A 17,489-nucleotide genomic window follows, 5' to 3' on the forward strand; every position below is an offset into this window, starting at 1 on the left:
GCGAATGTTGCGTTGTGCAGAGGACATCAAAGAATTCTTTCTCTCTCTCTCTCTCTTTTTTTTTTTGGCATCATGCGGTGAGTCAGGCTTGTATAACTAGCTTTTCCTGTCCTGGGGTTTGCTTAGGGATTTAAAAATGATGAACAAAACAGATTTAAAAGAGACACCGGGGATTAGTTGGGTAGTTGGAGGGAAAAAAAGTTATGGGGAAACCGGGTGGTTGGGTTGAAGGAAGATTTCAACTGAAAGGACACAGGAAGCAGCGATCCTAACAGGTTGGTTTTTAGGGTGGACCTTCAAGGTAGATTCTTGGGCATCTTGTTTAGATAACCTTGGGAGAACCGTATCTTCACACTTTCAAAGAAAGGTGAACCTTGTGACCAGAACAGCTAGTTGCTTGGTAGGATCTAAGTTTTCCAAAACACCTGAAGGCCAGATAAGGAAGGAAGGATGGAAACTGAGCAAGGAGAGATTCAACCTGGAAATAAGGAGGAATTTTCTGACAGGGAGAACAATCCACCGATGGAACATTGGAGTTGCCTTCAGAGGTTGTGAGAGCTTCATCCCTGGAGGCTTTCGAGAAGACACTGGACTGCCCTCTGTCAGAAATGGCGTAGGGTCTCCTGATTGGGTGGGGGGTTGGACTAGATGACCTACAAGGTCCCTTCCAACTCTTGTCAATCTGTATATCTCCAAACTGCTAGCTCCAGCAAGAGACCCTTTTCATTAAACTTGGTTTCAGGGTTCTGGAGATAGGAAAAAAAAATTGTTTCTCAACCGTTGCACGAGAGTTTTTCTAAACTGATGGAAAATTCTGTGTGTCATTCTTGGACATTGTTTGTATCTGTTTTTTGCTGATGAGGTACAACTTTGGAAAAACAATGAGGCTTTGAGCTGATGGCGTGGCTCTTTTTGAGTAAGCGTTGGTGGTGGTGGGATCAACGGATCAACCTATCTTTCTTCTGCCATGGGCCAGGCCTCCAAAGCTCTTGGATAATGCTGGATCAGACCATTCCTGGCAATTGGTGGGAACGACGCATCTAACGTGTGTCCGCTTGATCAGATAATCTTCTCGCAAGACAGAAAGGGAGAGGCTGCCTGCACATCCTCTAAACCAGAGGTCGCCAATCTTTTGGACCTCAGGGACCACCAAACTCATAATTTTAAATCCTGCGGACCAGAGACCCTGGAAAAATCCCCCCCCAAAAAAGTCTGCAGGAAAATTCTCCACCCCGTTTTCCTACCGATCGATCGTTCTTTATTTGGGATTGCAGGATACCATCTCCAGCTCTGTTCTCAGGGGGAGAGAGAGAGAGAGAGAAACTTTTGGCTTCATGCAAGGAAAGCAGCAAAAGCCGCAGAAGTCTTTCTTTCTCTCCCCCAAACTCTGCCAGAAATGAGTCGTTGCCGGCTCAGCCTCTTGGAGCAGGAGGCCTTGCAGGGTCCCAAAGACTCATTTCTGGCGGAATTTGGGGGAGAGAAAGAAAGACTTTGGCTGCTTTCCTTGCATGCAGCCAAAAGCAGAAGAAGAAAGAAGTGGAAAGAAGCAGCCCAGTGGCCGGGCCAGGCGCGTGGGGCGAGTGGGGCAAATTCCACCCCCTCCGCCCTTTCCCCCGCTTCTCCTCACTACCTCGTTGTTGTTTGCAATGCAAGTGATGGAAGCCTTGTGTTCTCTGCGGACCACCAAAATAAGAGTTAATGGTCATACAGATCTTAATGCTTTAAGTCATCTCTTCAATTTGATTCAGACCTCCAATTTGGAGATTCAATTGAATTGGTTTTTGACAGATTAGCAGAGTTGGAAGGGAGCTTGTAGGTCATCTAGTCTAACCCTCCATTTCTGACAAATGGCAGTCCAGTCTCTTCTTGAAAGCCTCCAGTGATGAAGCTCCCACAACTTCTGTCCCATCGATTGATTGTTCTCACAGTGAGAAAATTCCTCCTTATTTCCAGGTTGAATCTCTCCTTGCTCAGTTTCCATCTATTATTCCTTGTCTGGCCTTTGGGTGCCTCGGAAAATAGCTTGACCCCCTCCTCCTCTCTGTGGCAGCCCCTCAAATATTGGAACATGGCTATCCTGTCTCCCCTGGTTCTTCTGTTCCCTAGACTAGCCAAGCCCAGTTCCTGCAACCGTTCTTCGTATGTTTTAGCCTCCAGTCCCCTAACCATCCTGGTTGCTCTTCTCTGCACCTTTTCTAGAGTCTCAGCATCCTTTTTATAGCGTGGTGACCAAAACTGGATGTAGTAGTCTCTAAGTTTGATCTTACTAAGGCTTTATAGAGTGGTATTGGGACCTCATGTGATCTTGATTGTTCATGCAATTTAGGATTGCGTTGGATTTTTTTCCTACCCTCTCCAAATGGGGATCTGAGGACAGGTGTGTTGTCTGCAATGACTCAACTGTACAAATATATATATATATATACAGGAAATATGATTCTGCAATCAGTCCATGATTCATTTCAGGTTTCTTATTTCTCCTTTGCTCCTCCTGCAGATGTCCTCTGCAACTGCAGCTCCGTCGGAAGCACAAGCGTGGGTGAGTGCAACGCCACGGGCCAGTGCCAATGCCGCCCAGGTTACACGGGGCCCTCGTGCGACCGATGCGAAGACGGCTACCATCTCGGTCCATCTCACCGGCGCTGCCTTCCTTGCGAGTGTCATCCCGAGGACTCCGTCTCTTTGTCCTGCGACAAGTAAGGAGAACCCAGGGGTGGGCTTCCCAAATTTGAGCAAAGGGATTATTCTCTCTGCCCGGTGGCTGGGTGGGCGTGGCCACGATGGGCGTGGCCTAGTCAGCCTCCTGCATCTCGGTGGGGGTGGGGCGGGGTGTTTCTGCCTTGCCCGGGCTCCGGAGGCTTGGCTCGAGCCTCCAGGAGGGCAAAAATGGCCTCCCTGACCTCCGGAGGCTCCCTGGAAGCCGGAAATGGGCCAAGTGGGGACTTCTGGGAGAGGAGGGGTGTGGTGGGCGGGGCCAGCCAGGAGTGAGATTTGTGGGTTCTCTGAACTGCCCATAATCTTAGCTGGGGAGGGGGTCTCCTTGCAAACCCCCAGCAGCCCACCCCTGGGAGAATCCCTTCGAACGTCTCGCCTGCCACCACCTTCTTTGTTCCTTCTTTTTCTTTACTGGCCAGGGAACGTTGGTCATGGTTGTTTTGTAATGTCGGAAGGGGTCCCATTTTTGGTTCAGTCATCCAACATGGGAGGCAATAACGGGGTTGCGGATGCAGCCGTGACCCACAGATTGCCTGGCGTGGTGGCTGGGAAATGCATGAATGCCATCACATCGGGGCTGAAAGGGAATTCATTTGCCCATTTTATTTTTGGGTGTGTGTGTGCGTGGTGCTTGGTTGCTTTCTTGCAGGCGTTTTAGGACCCAACTAGATAACATCATCAATGCTTAGAAGGGGGTTGGAGGAGGAGGAAGAGGTGGAAGAAGAAGGGAAGGAGGAACTGTGGGGTCTTCAGTGCTGTCTGAGCTTGGTGTTTTTCTTGCAGACGTTTCATGACCCAACTAGATAACATCATCAGTGCTTAGAAGGGGGTTGGAGGAGGAGGAGGAGGAAGAGGTGGAGGAAGAAGGGAAGGAGGAACTGTGGGGTCTTCGGTGCTGTCTGAGCTTGGTGTTTTTCTTGCAGACGTTTCATGACCCAACTAGATAACATCATCAGTGCTTAGAAGGGAGGTTGAGGAGGAGAAGCAGGAGGACTAAGAGGTCCTTGGTGCTCTTTGAGCTTGATGGTTTTCTTGCAGACGTTTCATAACCCGACTAGGTTGCATCATCAGTGCTAGAAGGGAGTGGGGTTTGTGGAATGGAAGGAGGAGGAGGAAGGGGGGAGGACGACTGTGGGATCCTTGGTGCTCTATAAACTTGGTTGTCTTCTTACGGACGTTTCACTGAATCACATCATCCGTGATACAAGTGTGGGGTTTGCTTCCTGTTAGGCGAGGGGTGTGTGATTTTCTTCTTCGTAGTTCCTTGTTCTGGTGCAAATCCCTGCTTCTCTGTGTATAAAAAGCGAGCAAAGTGCACGCTCACCAACACTGATGATGTTACCTCATTGGGTAATGAGAATTGTGGGGTCCTGACTGCTCTCTGAGCTTGGTTATGTCCTTGCAGACGTTTCATGACCCAACTAGGTAACACCATCGGGGCTAGAAGGGAAGGGGGGTTTGCTCTCTGTTTAGACCCTTGTGGCTTTCCTGTCAGCGGGAGTCGTTTTGGTTGGTTCCACTCTCTTTTCAGGGGTGTCTTTTAGGGTGATATTCTCATCTCCCTACTTCCCCAGTCTACCTTCCCCTTAGCCACTTCTGGATGGCCGCTCTTTTGATCCAGGAAGCCTGATGTGGCCTGCCTTGCCTCCGGGTCGGGATGGGAAGGGGACATTTGGGCGGAGGCGTTGAGATGCGGTCCAGATGCGCTGGGCGGTTTTGACATTTCACCAAACGCCTCTTCAGAATCCTGGAGAGGTTTTGGCCCCGGCGAACGAATCCAGGCCTGGCCAGACTCCCGTTTTGCAGGCATCAAGGGAGGAATGCGGCCTGCACAATGCGCCAGTGTTCGGGGGCAAAGAAAGCGCCCCTGTTTTCTTCCCACCCGCGGAGGGGGCTTTGCTGGCATATCGTCGCGGGAGAGGATGGTTGCAGGGATGCCGGAGCAAAGAGGGAAGAGCCCCCTCCCCGAGGGTCCTTCCTCCAAACACAGAAAGCTGTTATTAAATTCCGCGTTTCAAAGACGGGGCCAGGCAGAAACCAGACGCGAGGGGAGACAGACATTTTGCCAAAGGGGCAATTTTGGGTCCCCGACTTCCCCATCTCTTAACCTCCAGATTAATCGAGCTGAAAATCGAGCGATAGGGCAGGGGGCTTCTTTTTTTCCCCCCCCCCACCCGCGCTCGGCTAAAAGGTTGTCCGAGGTAGAGAGAGGACGGCTCCCCGTGGAGCCATTTCGCACTGTGGCTTCTCGGCAGGGGTCGTTGAACCATTTTGCCAGGGTGATGGAAGGCAGGAAGGAGGGAGAAGGGGAGGGTAGAAGGGGGGGGACACAGATAGACAGACAGATAAAGGTAGAGAGAGAGAGTGGGGGATAGAGAGAGAGAGAGATGGAGACAGGCAGACAGATAGACAGAGATAGAGGGTTGGTGGACAGAGATAGATAGATAGATAGATAGATAGATAGATAGATAGATGGATGGATGGATGGATGGATGGATGGATGGATGGATAGATAGATAGATAGATAGATAGATAGATAGATAGATAGATAGATAGATAGATAGATAGATAGATGATAGAGATTGGGAAGGAGGGGGGAGGGAGAGGGAGGGAGGGGGAGAGAGAGAAGAAAAAAGGAATTTTCAAGAAAGAAAGGGAATGCAAAGGCCAGGAGAGGGATGAGGGAGGGAGGGAGGGGGAGAGAGAGAGAGAGAGAGAGAGAGAGAGACATATAGAGATAGAGGGGTGGGGGATAGATAGATAGATAGATAGATAGATAGATAGATAGATAGATAGATAGATAGATAGAAAGAGAGATTGGGGGGAGGGAGGGAGGAGAGAGAGAGAGAAAGAGGAAGAGAGAGAGAGAGAGAGTTGTGTGTGTGTGTGTGTGTGTGTGTGTGTGTGTGTGTGTGTGAGAGAGAGAGAGAGAGAGAGAGAGAGAGAGAGAGAGAGAGTGTCAGGCAGTAAATCGTGCCAAAATGGATTTTAAAATCTTTCAGGCGTGGAGGGCTTGCGTTGTAGGACATTGGTTTCTTTGTCCAAGCCACGCAGGCCCCGGAGATAGGTCATCACTCTTTGCATGGCCCAAGGGAGCAACAGAAGGTGGGGGGTGGGGGGGGTGAGGAACTAAGGGACTGATAGAAAACGAATTTATTTCCGTGTCTTGCCGGTCTCTGAGCCGCAGATCTGTGAGTAATTGACCTTCGTTTACTCAATGAACCCAGTTCTTTGGGTTCGTGCACTACAGTGAGCCCAAGCTTGGTTTTTCGCTCTGCACTTGGCTAAAATGTGGCAGGATGAGGCTTGCTGTGTGGTTCGCTGTGTTGTGTGAGTGTGTAGAATGGTTTGGTTTGGAGAGTTGGCCAGCCACTTCTTCAAAACATTTCTTTCCCATAAGGTTTGTTTCCAATCAGGAAGGAGTGTTCCTTCCTTCCTTCCTTCCTTCCTTCCTTCCTTCCTTCCTTCCTTCCTTCCTTCCTTCCTTCCTTCCTCACTTCCACACTCCCTCCCTTACTCCCTCCTCTCTTCCTTCCTTCTTTCCTCCCTCCCTTCCTTTCTCACTTCCACCCTTCTTCACTCCCTCTCTTCTTCCCCCCTCCCTTCTTTTTTCCTTTCCTTCTTTGCTTCCTTACTTCCACCCTCTCTTCCCCCTCCCTTTCTTCCTTCTCCTTTCTTCCTTTCTTCCTTCTTCCCCACTTCCCCACTCCCTCTCTTACTCCCTCCCCCTCTTCCTTCCTTCCTTCCTTCCTTTCCTCTCTCCCTTCCTTTTTCACTTCCACTCTTCCTCCCTCCCTCCCTTCTTTCCTCCTTCCCTTCCTTACTTCCTTACTTTCACCCTCCTTCCGTCTCTTCCCCCTCCTTTCCTTCCCTTCCTTCCTTCCTTCCTTCCTTCCTTCCTTCCTTCCTTCCTTCCTTCCTTCCTTCCTTTCCTTTCCTTTCCTTTCCTTTCCTTTCCTTTCCTTTCCTTTCCTTTCCTTTCCTTTCCTTTCCTTTTCCTTTTTCCTTGTTTTTCAGCCTTTTGAAAGCAGGTCAACGCCAAGTGACATCTAGAATAATCTAGATGGGGACTTCACTTCCAGCAGCTTTGTAAGAGGGAGGGAGAGAAGCCGAGAGGGGGCTTGGACAATAGACTTCGGTTGTCACAGCATGGCCGACTCTCCACCGTCTTCCTATATTCATCGGGGCAATAATAAACATTGCCATCAATAAATGTGCGCCCCAGTTGCCATTCAGTCTCCGCTGCTTCGCTGTTTTTTGCTTGGGTTCAGAAAACAGAGAAGAAGCAGCGCCGGGAAGTCGGCCATTATCCCCTTTGTAAAGAAAATCGTGTGTCCCAGTTTGGCTGGACTGGAGGACAAAGAGCTCCTGATCTTCAGAATTGTTCCAGTCCTCAGTAAGTCTTTGGTCTCTGGCCTTCTGCTCTGGACTGCTCTCTGTCCCTCTTCCTCTTCGGCTGTTTTTTGGCTTCTCCCCTTGTTCTTGGCTCGCTTCGGAGCCAGGCCCGTGGCTGAGGTGAATACTGTTAGACATTTAGAATCAGAATAGAGCTGGAAGGGACCTTGGAGGTCTTCTAGTCCAGCCCCCTGCTCAAGCAGGAGACCCTGTCCCATTTCAGACAAGTGACTGTCCAGTCTCTTCTTAAAAATCTCCAGTGTTGGAGCACCCACAACTTCCTCCTTTTCTTTCCCTTCTTTTTCCTTCCTTCCTTCCTTCCTTCCTTCCTTCCTTCCTTCCTTCCTTCCTTCCTTCCTTCCTTCCTTCCTTCCTTCCTTCCTTCCTTCCTTCCCTTTCTCCATCTCCTTCCTCCCTACGTTTCTCTTCTTCCTTTCCTTTCCTTTCCTTTCCTTTCCTTTCCTTTCCTTTCCTTTCCTTTCCTTTCCTTTCCTTTCCTTTCCTTTCCTTTCCTTTCCCTTTCCCTTTCCCTTTCCCTTTCCTTTCCTTCTCTTTCCTTCCTTCCTCCCTCCCTTCCTCCCTTCCTTCCTTCCCAAAATGAAGTTTACTTGAAGGCGGATTGGTTCTATGGTGAACCCCTTACTGAATTTCAATCTGGTTTCCTCCTCCCTCCCTCCCTTCTCAAAATGAATCTGTTTTTAAGGCTGATTGGTTTTATGGCTGATTGGTTTTATACTGCATTTCAATCTGTCCTTCCTTCCTTCCTTCCTTCCTTCCTTCCTTCCTTCCTTCCTTCCTTCCTTCCTTCCTTCCTTCCTTCCTTCCTTCCTTCCTTCCTTCCTCCTTTCTCTCTCCCTTTCTCCCTCTCTTTCTCTTTCTCTTTCATCGTTTTCCACATTGCTCTATGCGTCCACGATCTGAGCTTTATATGAATTCTTGAGTTTTTGCAGAGGGGAGGAGGGGGAAGAATAAACGGAGAAGGAGCTTTTTCCGCTAGGCGAGGCCTGAAAGGGGATTTTTGTCATATGTTTCATTCTATATAGAGGCATTGAGCGGGGGGGCATAGATGGGTGGGGGAGCCAGGATTTCTGTCGCTTATGAAAGATTTCATTCTGGCCCGTGGCTTCCAGCCATCTGAAGTGAATTGAACTTCCGGCCACACCGGCATTAAATTTGAACTTTTCAGGGACCCAAATCCCCTTTAAAATGCTTAATAGCTCCCCTCCTCGCCCTGTGTCAACTGAGGAGGATAAGAAATTGAAAGCACAGAAAACCTACAAAGGGAAGTCTTTGGAAATCGGATTTGTAGCAGGATGACTCTATCATGTTAAGCCAAGTTTGCCCTCCTTCCAGCTTGAGGAATAAACTATGGTTTAGTCTATGAACCGTGCTCTGCTATAAATAGAGCAGCCTTCCAATATCTCAGGGGCTGCCCCAAAGAAGAGGCAGTCAAGCTATTCTCCAAAGCACCTGAGGGCAGGACAAGAAGCAATGGGTGGAAACTAATCAAGGAGAGAAGCAACCTAGAACTAAGGAGGAATTTCCTTAATTATGAGAATAATTAATCACTTGCCTCTAGAGAAATGTGGGAGCTCCATTACTGGAGGTTTTCAAGATGAGACTGGACAGCTGTTTGTCCAGAATGATATAGGGTCTCCTGCTTGAGCAGGGGTTGGACTAGAAGACCTCCAAGGTCCCTTCCAACTCTGTATTCTGTTCTGTAAACCATTAATGTTGGGTCTATGTTAGAGTGTTTCTCATTTCTTTTGCATTAAAGAAGACCTTAACCCTAGAGAAAATCCGAATTCTTTATCTTTGTACCAACATTTCTTTCTCTCTCATCTATCTCTCTATCTCTCTATCTTATCTATCTATCTATCTATCTATCTATCTATCTATCTATCTATCTATCTATCTATCATCTATCTATCTATCTATCTATCTATCTATCTATCTATCTATCTATCTATCTATCATCTATCTATCCTATCTATTGTCATCCTGTCTATCTTCCAACCATGTCTCCAACTGTGTATCAATTTATTGATATATTTATCTGACTTTTGTCCATTCTCTCTCTCTCTCTCTCTCTCTCACACACACACACACACACACACACACATCAATCTATGTATGTACATATCTATCTATCTATCTATCTATCTATCTATCTATCTATCTATCTATCTATCTATCTATTCATCCATCCATCTATTTGTCTGTCTGTCTGTCTGTCTGTCTGCCCATCCATCCATCCATCCATCCATCCATCCATCCATCCATCCATCCATCCATCCATCATCTATCTATCTATCATATGGCAATTTACATGTGCCCACAATGTACCCATTAGTCCTCCTCAACAGAATACCACTGATCCTGCCGCTTGGCAATTTGGGGAGTTGTTGCCCAGCTGTTCTGGGTGTACTTCCTTCACCCCAGATTTAATGAATTGCAATCATGCTGCTTTCTCGAAGAAGCCTCCACAATGCCCCCTGTGTGATCTCTTTGTTTCCAAACAGCCTTGGAAAATGCCAGTGCAAAGCTGGAGCCACGGGGATCAAATGTGCCCAGTGCCAGGAAGGCTTCTCCAAGTTCAACGGGACCTCCTGCGCGCCATGCCGGTGCAACAATCATTCTTTGCAGTGTGATCCTTTGACAGGTACAATGGGGTTGTTTTGTGAGGGGTGGTCCTTACGGGGAAGGCTTTCCCAGGAGGGACAATTTAACGTGGCAAAATCTAGCTCAGATCATAGAGGAGGAGGAGAAGGGTTAGAGCAAGGCAGGACTATCCTTCTTTTGGTCATTGGAGATCCACCACACCCTTCTCTGATGGAACCTAAAGCAGCTTAGATAGGCCAGGAGAACTGACCAGGAGAGCTTAGCTTGAGGAACCTCAACCCAAACCATAATAAAAACCATAATTTAACCAGTGGAATGATTTGCCTCCAGAAGTTGCAGGTGCTCCAAACCTTGAGAAGGGTTTGGACAACCATCTGTCTGAAATTGTATAGGGTTTCCTCAGGGATGGGCTTCCAAAATCCCAGCAACCGGTTCTCCACCCAGTTGCTGGGTGGGCATGGCCATGGTGGTCATGGTCTACTGGAACTTCTGGGAAGGCCGTTTTTCAGCTTCCCCAGAGTCCGGAGGCTTCCCTCGGGCCTCTGGGAGGGTGAAAACAGCCTCCCTTGGGCTCCGGAGGTCCTCCAGAAGCTGGAAATAGACCCATTTCTGGACTTCCGGGTCTTCTCGCGCCTCCCAGAGTCTCCGCGTGGGCCTCGCACTTACCTGCATTGAAAATGGGCCATGTGGAGACTCCTAGGAGGGGAGGGACAGGGTGGTGGGGCCATCCGGTCGGTTCAACTACCGGTTTGGTGAACCAGATGTAAATTTAACAACCAGTTCGTCTGTACCAGCCCGAACCGGCTAAATCTCACCCTTGGGTAGACGACTTCCAAGGTTTCTTCTTCCATCTCTGTTATTCTGAAATAACAGTTCAGAGACAGATCATTTCAACTCGAGCTTCTTCCCACGAAATGTCGCTTCAACCTTCAAACTCCTGCATCATTTCTGTTGGATTTTGTTTGTTTGTTTGCTTGGCACGTAGGCGCTTGCCTTCATTGCCATGGAAACACCGAAGGCCCTTACTGTGAGAATTGCAAAGGACGTTTTTATCGCAACCACTCCGAGCAGCACGAGTGTCTCCGTTGCCCTTGCTCCACAGAATCGTCCAGCGGCAGCTGTCAGATAAGTAAGGCGGTTTTCTTAAAAGGTTGACGAGCGGTGGAGTTGACCTTCTCCTGTCTGGGTTGGCAGCCTTGGGAGCAAATGTTGGTCACGACGGGCTTTGCGGTAGGTGGGGAGGGGCTGATCTGGTTTGAGCTTATAGAAATTATAAGAAGTCACACAGACTCTCTGGTTGTCGTGGAGCCCGGGAAGGAGAAATGGCAGCTATACGTTTTGTAGAGAAGTTACTGTGGACAGAATAGTCCGTAGTCTCAACAACGCCGCAATAGGCGGTTGTGTTGTGCTTGCTGGATCGTCATCTCCCTCTGCTGGTCACTTGCGCGGGTTGCATTGACCAGTAGGGTGGTTCACCCCTGGTGGAGAAACATTTCCCTCTTCTGGCTGGTCAGCTCAGTGATATGAGAAGGATCACCCACAATTGTGTAGCTGAGACTTGGCAGAATCACCATGTTTCTGTCCCGAGATCTTCTTCTGACAAGGCCCTTCTCTTGTCAGTTATCTCATCAAGTTCATGTACAGATCTGGTCTCGAAGCTTTTGGTTGACTCCTTCTCTTTCTTCTGTCCTCCTCCTCTTCCTTTCTTTCTCCTTTCTTTTTTCCTCTTGCCCCCCTCCTTTCTTCCCCCCTTCTTCCATTTTTCCTCCGTTCCTCCTTCTTTCTTTCTCCTTCCTTTTTTCCTCCTCCTTTCTTCCTCCATTTTTCCTTCATCTTGCCTTCATTCTTTCTCCTTCTTTCTTTATTCTTCCATTCTTTCTCCTCCTCCTTTCTTCCTCCTTTTTCCTCCATTCCTCCTCCCATATCCTTTCATTCTTCCTCCCCTTTCTTTCATTCCTCCTTTTTTCCTCCATTTCTCCTTTTCCTTCTTTATTCTTTCATTCTTCCTTTCTTCCTCCATTAATCCTTTTTCCTCTATTCCTCCTCCTCATTTATTTTTCCATGCCTCCTTCCTTTTCCCTCCATTTCTCTTCCTTCCTTCCTTCTTTCTTTCTTTCCTTCCTTCCTTCCTCCCTCCCTCCCTCCCTCCCTCCCTCCCTCCCTCCCTCCCTCTTTCTTTCTTTCTTTCTTTCTTTCTTTCTTTCTTTCTTTCTTTCTTTCTTTCTTTCTTTCTTTCTTTCTTTCTTTCTTTCTTTCTTTCTTCTTCCATTCTTCCTCCATTCCTCCTGCTCTTCCTCACTGCATCTTCACAACCTGTACTACTAGAATGCATGTATCCCTCTTGGATGACTGGTGGCAATGAGGAAAGCACTCCTGTAGGAAAGAGGAGCTGTGGAGCTAACTAACAATCCTTCTCCCCCAATCAGAGCCTGGTCAACAAACTCCAACCTGTGTCGAGTGTCGTCCTGGCTACATCGGCCCCCTCTGCAATGAATGCGACAAGGGCTACTACAGCTCGGACAGCATCTGCCTGAAATGCCAATGCAATGGGAACGTTGACCCAGCCCTTTCGCCGAGAGTCTGCAAGGCGGATACGGGCGAATGCATCGGTTGCCTCTACCACACAGCCGGGGTCCATTGTGAGGCGTGCCAAGAAGGCTACGCCAAACATTTGGAAGGAGGAAACTGCACTAAGGAAGGTAAGAATGTTTTCCCATTGATTTAGCGCCTTCCAGCAGCGTGCGTCAATTACTACGGGTAGCCCTCGACTTACAACTAAGCGTTCAAAGTTGTGACCACCTCATGTACAAAGTCCAGAAGCAGACTCCATGTAGCAAGAAAAGCACTGACGTTCTTTGTCTTTTGACTGAAATGGTCAATTTAGCCATCTATGCCGGCTCCATCAACTAGGTAGCTCACTTACCAGCTGCAGGGATTCACTTAACTATCACGTCGAGAAAGTTCGTAAAACGGGGCATAACTCACCGGCCCAATGTCTCGCTTTTTGACCGAAACATCAGGCTCAATTGCGTAAGGCAAGGGCTACCTGTGTTTTACTGTAACGTGATTTGTGAACCCAATCCCTGAATGTGCAACTGCTAATCTTCTCCATTTAACGGCGGACCCGAAGGCCTGGTGACTTGCCTAATGTCAACTCATAAAACGTTTCTATGCCTGTTTAGTAGTTGCCATAAAGAAGGGGGGGGGGAGTGAAAGCACATTCCAATGTTTATCTTTAAAATATTGTAACTAAAATAACAGATAATCAGAGTTGGAAGGGACCTTGTAGGTCATCTAGTCCAACCCACTGCCCAAGCAGGAGACCCTACACCATTTCTGATAATCTCTTCTTGAAAGTCTCAAGTGATGGCGCTCCCACAACTTCCGAGGGCCACTTCTGTTCCATTGGTTGATTGTTCTCACTGTCAGAACATTTCTCCTTATTTCCAGGTTGAATCTCTCCTTGGTCAGTTTCCATCCATTATTCCTTGTCTGGCCTTCGGGTGCACTGGAAAATAGCTTGACCCCTTCCTCTCTGTGGCAGCCCTTCAAATATTGGAAGACCGCTATCCTGTCTCCCCTGGTCCTTCTCTTTACTAGACTAGCCAAGTCCAGTTCCTGCAACCGTTCTTCGTATGTTTTAGCCTCCAGTCCCCTAATCATCCTGGTTGCTCTTCTCTGTACTTTTTCTAGAGTCTCAAATACCAAAGTTTTTGCTCACGAATATATTGAATTGGAGAACGTGAATGATGACACCCAGCCTGTGAACGTACTCAACTGGAGAATCTAGTTTATGAGACACCCAGTGGGGGTGGGGGAAAACAGGGTCACAGGGGACCATAAATTACCTATGCCAGAGTTGGCTTCATACAGGACAGTGCCAGTATGCCGCCTCTAATGAATCCTTTGAAGTTTTTTGAAGTTTGGCTGGAGAATCATGATTGCTGGAATCCTGACACCTAACCTAATAACTTTCACTTTGCCCTTTTCTAAGGACAGCAACAAATAATTCCTTCAAAACTGTTCAACTACTACAAAGTCAGCACTACTATTACTATTAATCCTCCCATCCTTCTTTTCACCCATCCCCTCCCACTTGTGACTGTATGAATGTCACTTATATCCTTATGATTTTTATTGACTGTTTCCTAGTATGATTGAGCCCTATGACTATCATTAAGTGTTGTACCTTATGATTCTTGACTCTGGACGAATGTATCTTTTCTTTTATGTACACTGAGAGCATTTGCACCAAAGACAAATTCCATGTGTATCTAATCACACTTGGCCAATAAAGAATTCTATTCTATTCTTTTTCTTTTTAAATGTAGAATATACTCCGTCCCCAAGGCTCATCCCCACAACTCCAAACTTCAATGCGTCCACTGTCTCGCTTACCTTGGCCTTCAACGCCACATCGGGCCAGCCGACGGTACAGACGGCCTTCCCAAGCCCGTCTTCCGAGAACAGCACGTCGACGTTGGCCGACGTCTCCTGGGCCCAATTCAACATCATCATCCTCACCGTCATCATCATTCTGGTCGTTCTGCTGATGGGCTTTGTGGGAGCCGTCTACACGTACCGCGAGTACCAGAACCGGAAGCTGAACGCTCCTTTCTGGACCATTGAACTGAAAGAGGACAACATCAGCTTCAGCAGCTACCACGACAGCATCCCCAACGCGGACATCTCCGGCTTGTTAGAAGATGACGCCAACGAAGTGGCGCCCAACGGACAGTTGACCCTGGCGACGCCGATGCATAACTACAAAGCATGACGAGTCCAGGCAAGGACGGATGTCAAACTCTTTTTTTTTTCCGCCTTTTTAAAAACTTGGAATGAATCCGTGCCAGGACGCTTTGGATGGTCCCTGTGTTTCATCCAGAAGGAACCAGCTTTTCCTTTTCCTGGATTGGCCCAAGCTTCAGTTGTCACTTGTCCAAACCAAGACGAGCGTCGGACAATGACCGAGACGAGTGAAATGAAAATTACGGGATTGGATTCAGCTCGGCCTTTCCAATGCCACAAGAGGGTATTTGCCTGTATTTTTTTTAAAGAAGCAGCAGCTTGAAAAAAAAAAAATATATATATATATATATTTTTGTATATGGGATCCTGGGAGAAGTCAACTCAGAAATCATCTCACAGCCAGTCACGGAAAACCCAGGCGGACCCTGGAAACGGAGTTTTTAAGCGCTTGTTGGAAAAGGAGGACAAGCGGTTTTGGAAAAGAAGAATCCGAAATGTTTCTGGGTCCGAGTTTTGCTATTTAAAAACGAAAACAAACAAAAGCGATTGATGGATCCAGACAGAATAACAGTGACCAAAGTTTTGCGGAACTCCTTCGTTCTCCTCTCTTTATTTGTGAGAAAGGGACCTTAGGCGTCCTCTTTCCATCCTTTTGTGAATAGGCGCTCCCAAGCTAGTAACGTTATTTAAAAGGTAAACGTGGCCTCTTTGTTTTCCCTACCTTGCTTCGACCAGGATTCCTTTTCCCAGATAGGAAGCATGAAAGCTGAGCTCAAATATTTTATTCCTGAACTATTCGGAGCAGAAACGGTGTGGATAACAGAAGGTGAACAGAGATTTCCTTCCGCTGCGTTTGTAACTATTTGTACAAAAAAAAAAAGAGAGACAAAAGATCAGGTGTTGGATTTTAACTGTTTTAAGATTTTTTTAAAAAAAATCTGTACAGGGGGTTCATGGCCTTGTTTAAAAAAAAAAAACAAGGCCAAATGAAACCAGACCTAAGCTAAGATTTGGGGGTGGGAGAAAGTAAGTATTGTATTAAAGTGCTGTAAATTTAGAGGGTGAATATCTGGAGCTGGGACTCCGGAAGAAGCAGCTTTCTTGCGAATCTCTCCTCTTTGAATAATACAAAGTTGTTTGCATCTTCAAGTTTCCGTTTCCCCTGCTTGTTATTTCAAGGATGTTTAATCTCACAAGACTTTTGTGATTTAGGATAGCGAGGTAGAGTGGAGTAATAGAATTGTTCCCCTGAATGCAAAGTCGGTCTAGGATATGGAAGGAGAATTCAGATTTCTACGGCGCCTATTTCAGCATCTGGATTGAGTTTGGAATTCCACCCTTGTGCCAGCTCTCTGTCTTATTTGGGAGGAGGGAGGTCTTCGTTGCATGAAAACTCACGAATCAAAACAGACATCTTAATGTGGGAATAATACGAATTATTATAAGGGTGAAGTATCTGGCTTTTCCAATTAAGTTCAGAAACTCATACCGAAATTGTTATCTGCTACGTTCTCTCTCTCTCTCTCTTTCTCTGCCCCCTCTCTCCCTCTAATCTCTCTTTCCCCCTCTCTCTTTCTCTCTCTCTCATCTCTCTCTTTCTTTCTGCCTCTCTTTCTCCCTCTTTTTCTCTCTCATCTCTCTTTTTCTCTCTGTCTTTCTCTCTTTTTCTCTCTCATCTCTCTTTCTCTCTCTCATCTCTCTTTTTCTCTCTCATCTCTCTTTCTCTCTCTCTCATCTCTCTCTGTCTCTTTCTCCCTCTCTCTTTCTCTCTGTCTCATCTTTCTCTCTTTCTCTCTGTCTCTCCCTTTCTCTCTTTCTCATCTCTTTCTCTGCCTCTATTTCACTCTTTCTCTCTCTCTCTTCCTTCAAGAGTTCCTTATTCTGCTACAGGTAGGATTACAATCTGCATTACATTTTCCTGGCCTGAAATTCTAGACCGAGATGTCCTTAGGATTATCACGAGAACATCTGTAGAACATGATCTAGACGAACGATGTAGGAACAGAGGTTGCCATGAGAATGGGGAGGGAGGGTGTTAGGGCCTTCTTGCTGCACAGTCTTTGTTCGCAAGACTGTGGGTCTCGCCAGAGAGGACTGGTTTCTCTCAGTATTTCAATGGGCAACTTCTCTAAGAAGTTGGTTCCTCTCTCTAAATAACTTTCAAATAACATTATCTTGAGCAGCAGTCTGCAAGTCAATGATCTGAAGGGTCCTTGGTGCTCTCTGCGCTTGGTGGTTTTCTTGCAGATGTTTCATGACCCAGCTCAGGAACATCGTCAGTGCTAGAAGGGGTGTGGGGAGGAGGAGGAAGAGGAAGAGGAGGAGAAGGAGGACTGTAGGGTCCTTGGTGCTCTCTGAGTTTGGTGGTCTTATTGCAGATGTTTCATGACCCAAAGTAGGTGACATCATCAGTGCTAGAAGAGAGTAGGGTTTGTAGAAAGGAGGAGGAGGAGGAGGAGGAAGAGGAGGAGGAGAATGACTGTGGGGTCCTTGGTGCTCTCTGAGCTTGGTTGTTTTCTTACAGACGTTTTGATATCCAAACTATGTAACATCACAAATGCTAGTGAATAATCTTACAAGGTTCGAAAGAGACTTACAATATCTCAGGAACACACACCAATTGAAACACCCACCAGTATTTCATCTCCTTTATTGAGAGTTTTTTTTTTATTAAAAAAATAGCTTTTCTTTCTTCTTGGAGCTGAGAGTGTGAATTCACGCATCGGAGTTGGGTAACCCTATTTGCTCCGTGCACACATCTTATTAAACTTAACTGCTAGGCTTCAGGGGGGTGCTGGAAATGCAGAATCCACTTTCCTCCAGGGCTTGGAGAAGGAAATTGTGTGAAATTACTCCCAATGCTGTGTCACACTTATTTGACAAAGGAAAAAGTGACTTTTATCAGGGTTGGCATAGAAGAAATTGCACTGTAGGCTGCCTGAGTGTAATCTGATATTTGGAAAGCGACTATTAGCAGGAAAAATATCCTGGATCAAGAGTTGATTGGA

The 17,489-nt window shown here is 47.1% G+C and overlaps 1 protein-coding gene across 1 annotated transcript in view; it reads left to right on the top strand.

Moving 5' to 3' along the window:
* The window catches only part of MEGF9 (multiple EGF like domains 9), a 37,563-nt gene extending 21,933 nt beyond the window's left edge, over window positions 1–15,630 (top strand). Inside the window, exons 2-6 of the mRNA XM_087914366.1 lie at window positions 2,498–2,696; window positions 9,633–9,772; window positions 10,718–10,861; window positions 12,159–12,431; window positions 14,064–15,630. Of these exons, the coding sequence (XP_087770492.1) occupies window positions 2,498–2,696; window positions 9,633–9,772; window positions 10,718–10,861; window positions 12,159–12,431; window positions 14,064–14,509 (1,202 nt within the window). The 3' untranslated portion in view covers window positions 14,510–15,630. The remainder of the gene's footprint in view (window positions 1–2,497; window positions 2,697–9,632; window positions 9,773–10,717; window positions 10,862–12,158; window positions 12,432–14,063) is intronic.
* Window positions 15,631–17,489: the final 1,859 nt, after the last annotated feature.

The sequence above is a fragment of the Pseudonaja textilis genome, chromosome 17, assembly GCF_049901715.1.
Source record: "Pseudonaja textilis isolate UNSWEBS1 chromosome 17, rPseTex1.2, whole genome shotgun sequence".
NCBI classification, from domain to species: Eukaryota; Metazoa; Chordata; class Lepidosauria; order Squamata; family Elapidae; genus Pseudonaja; species Pseudonaja textilis.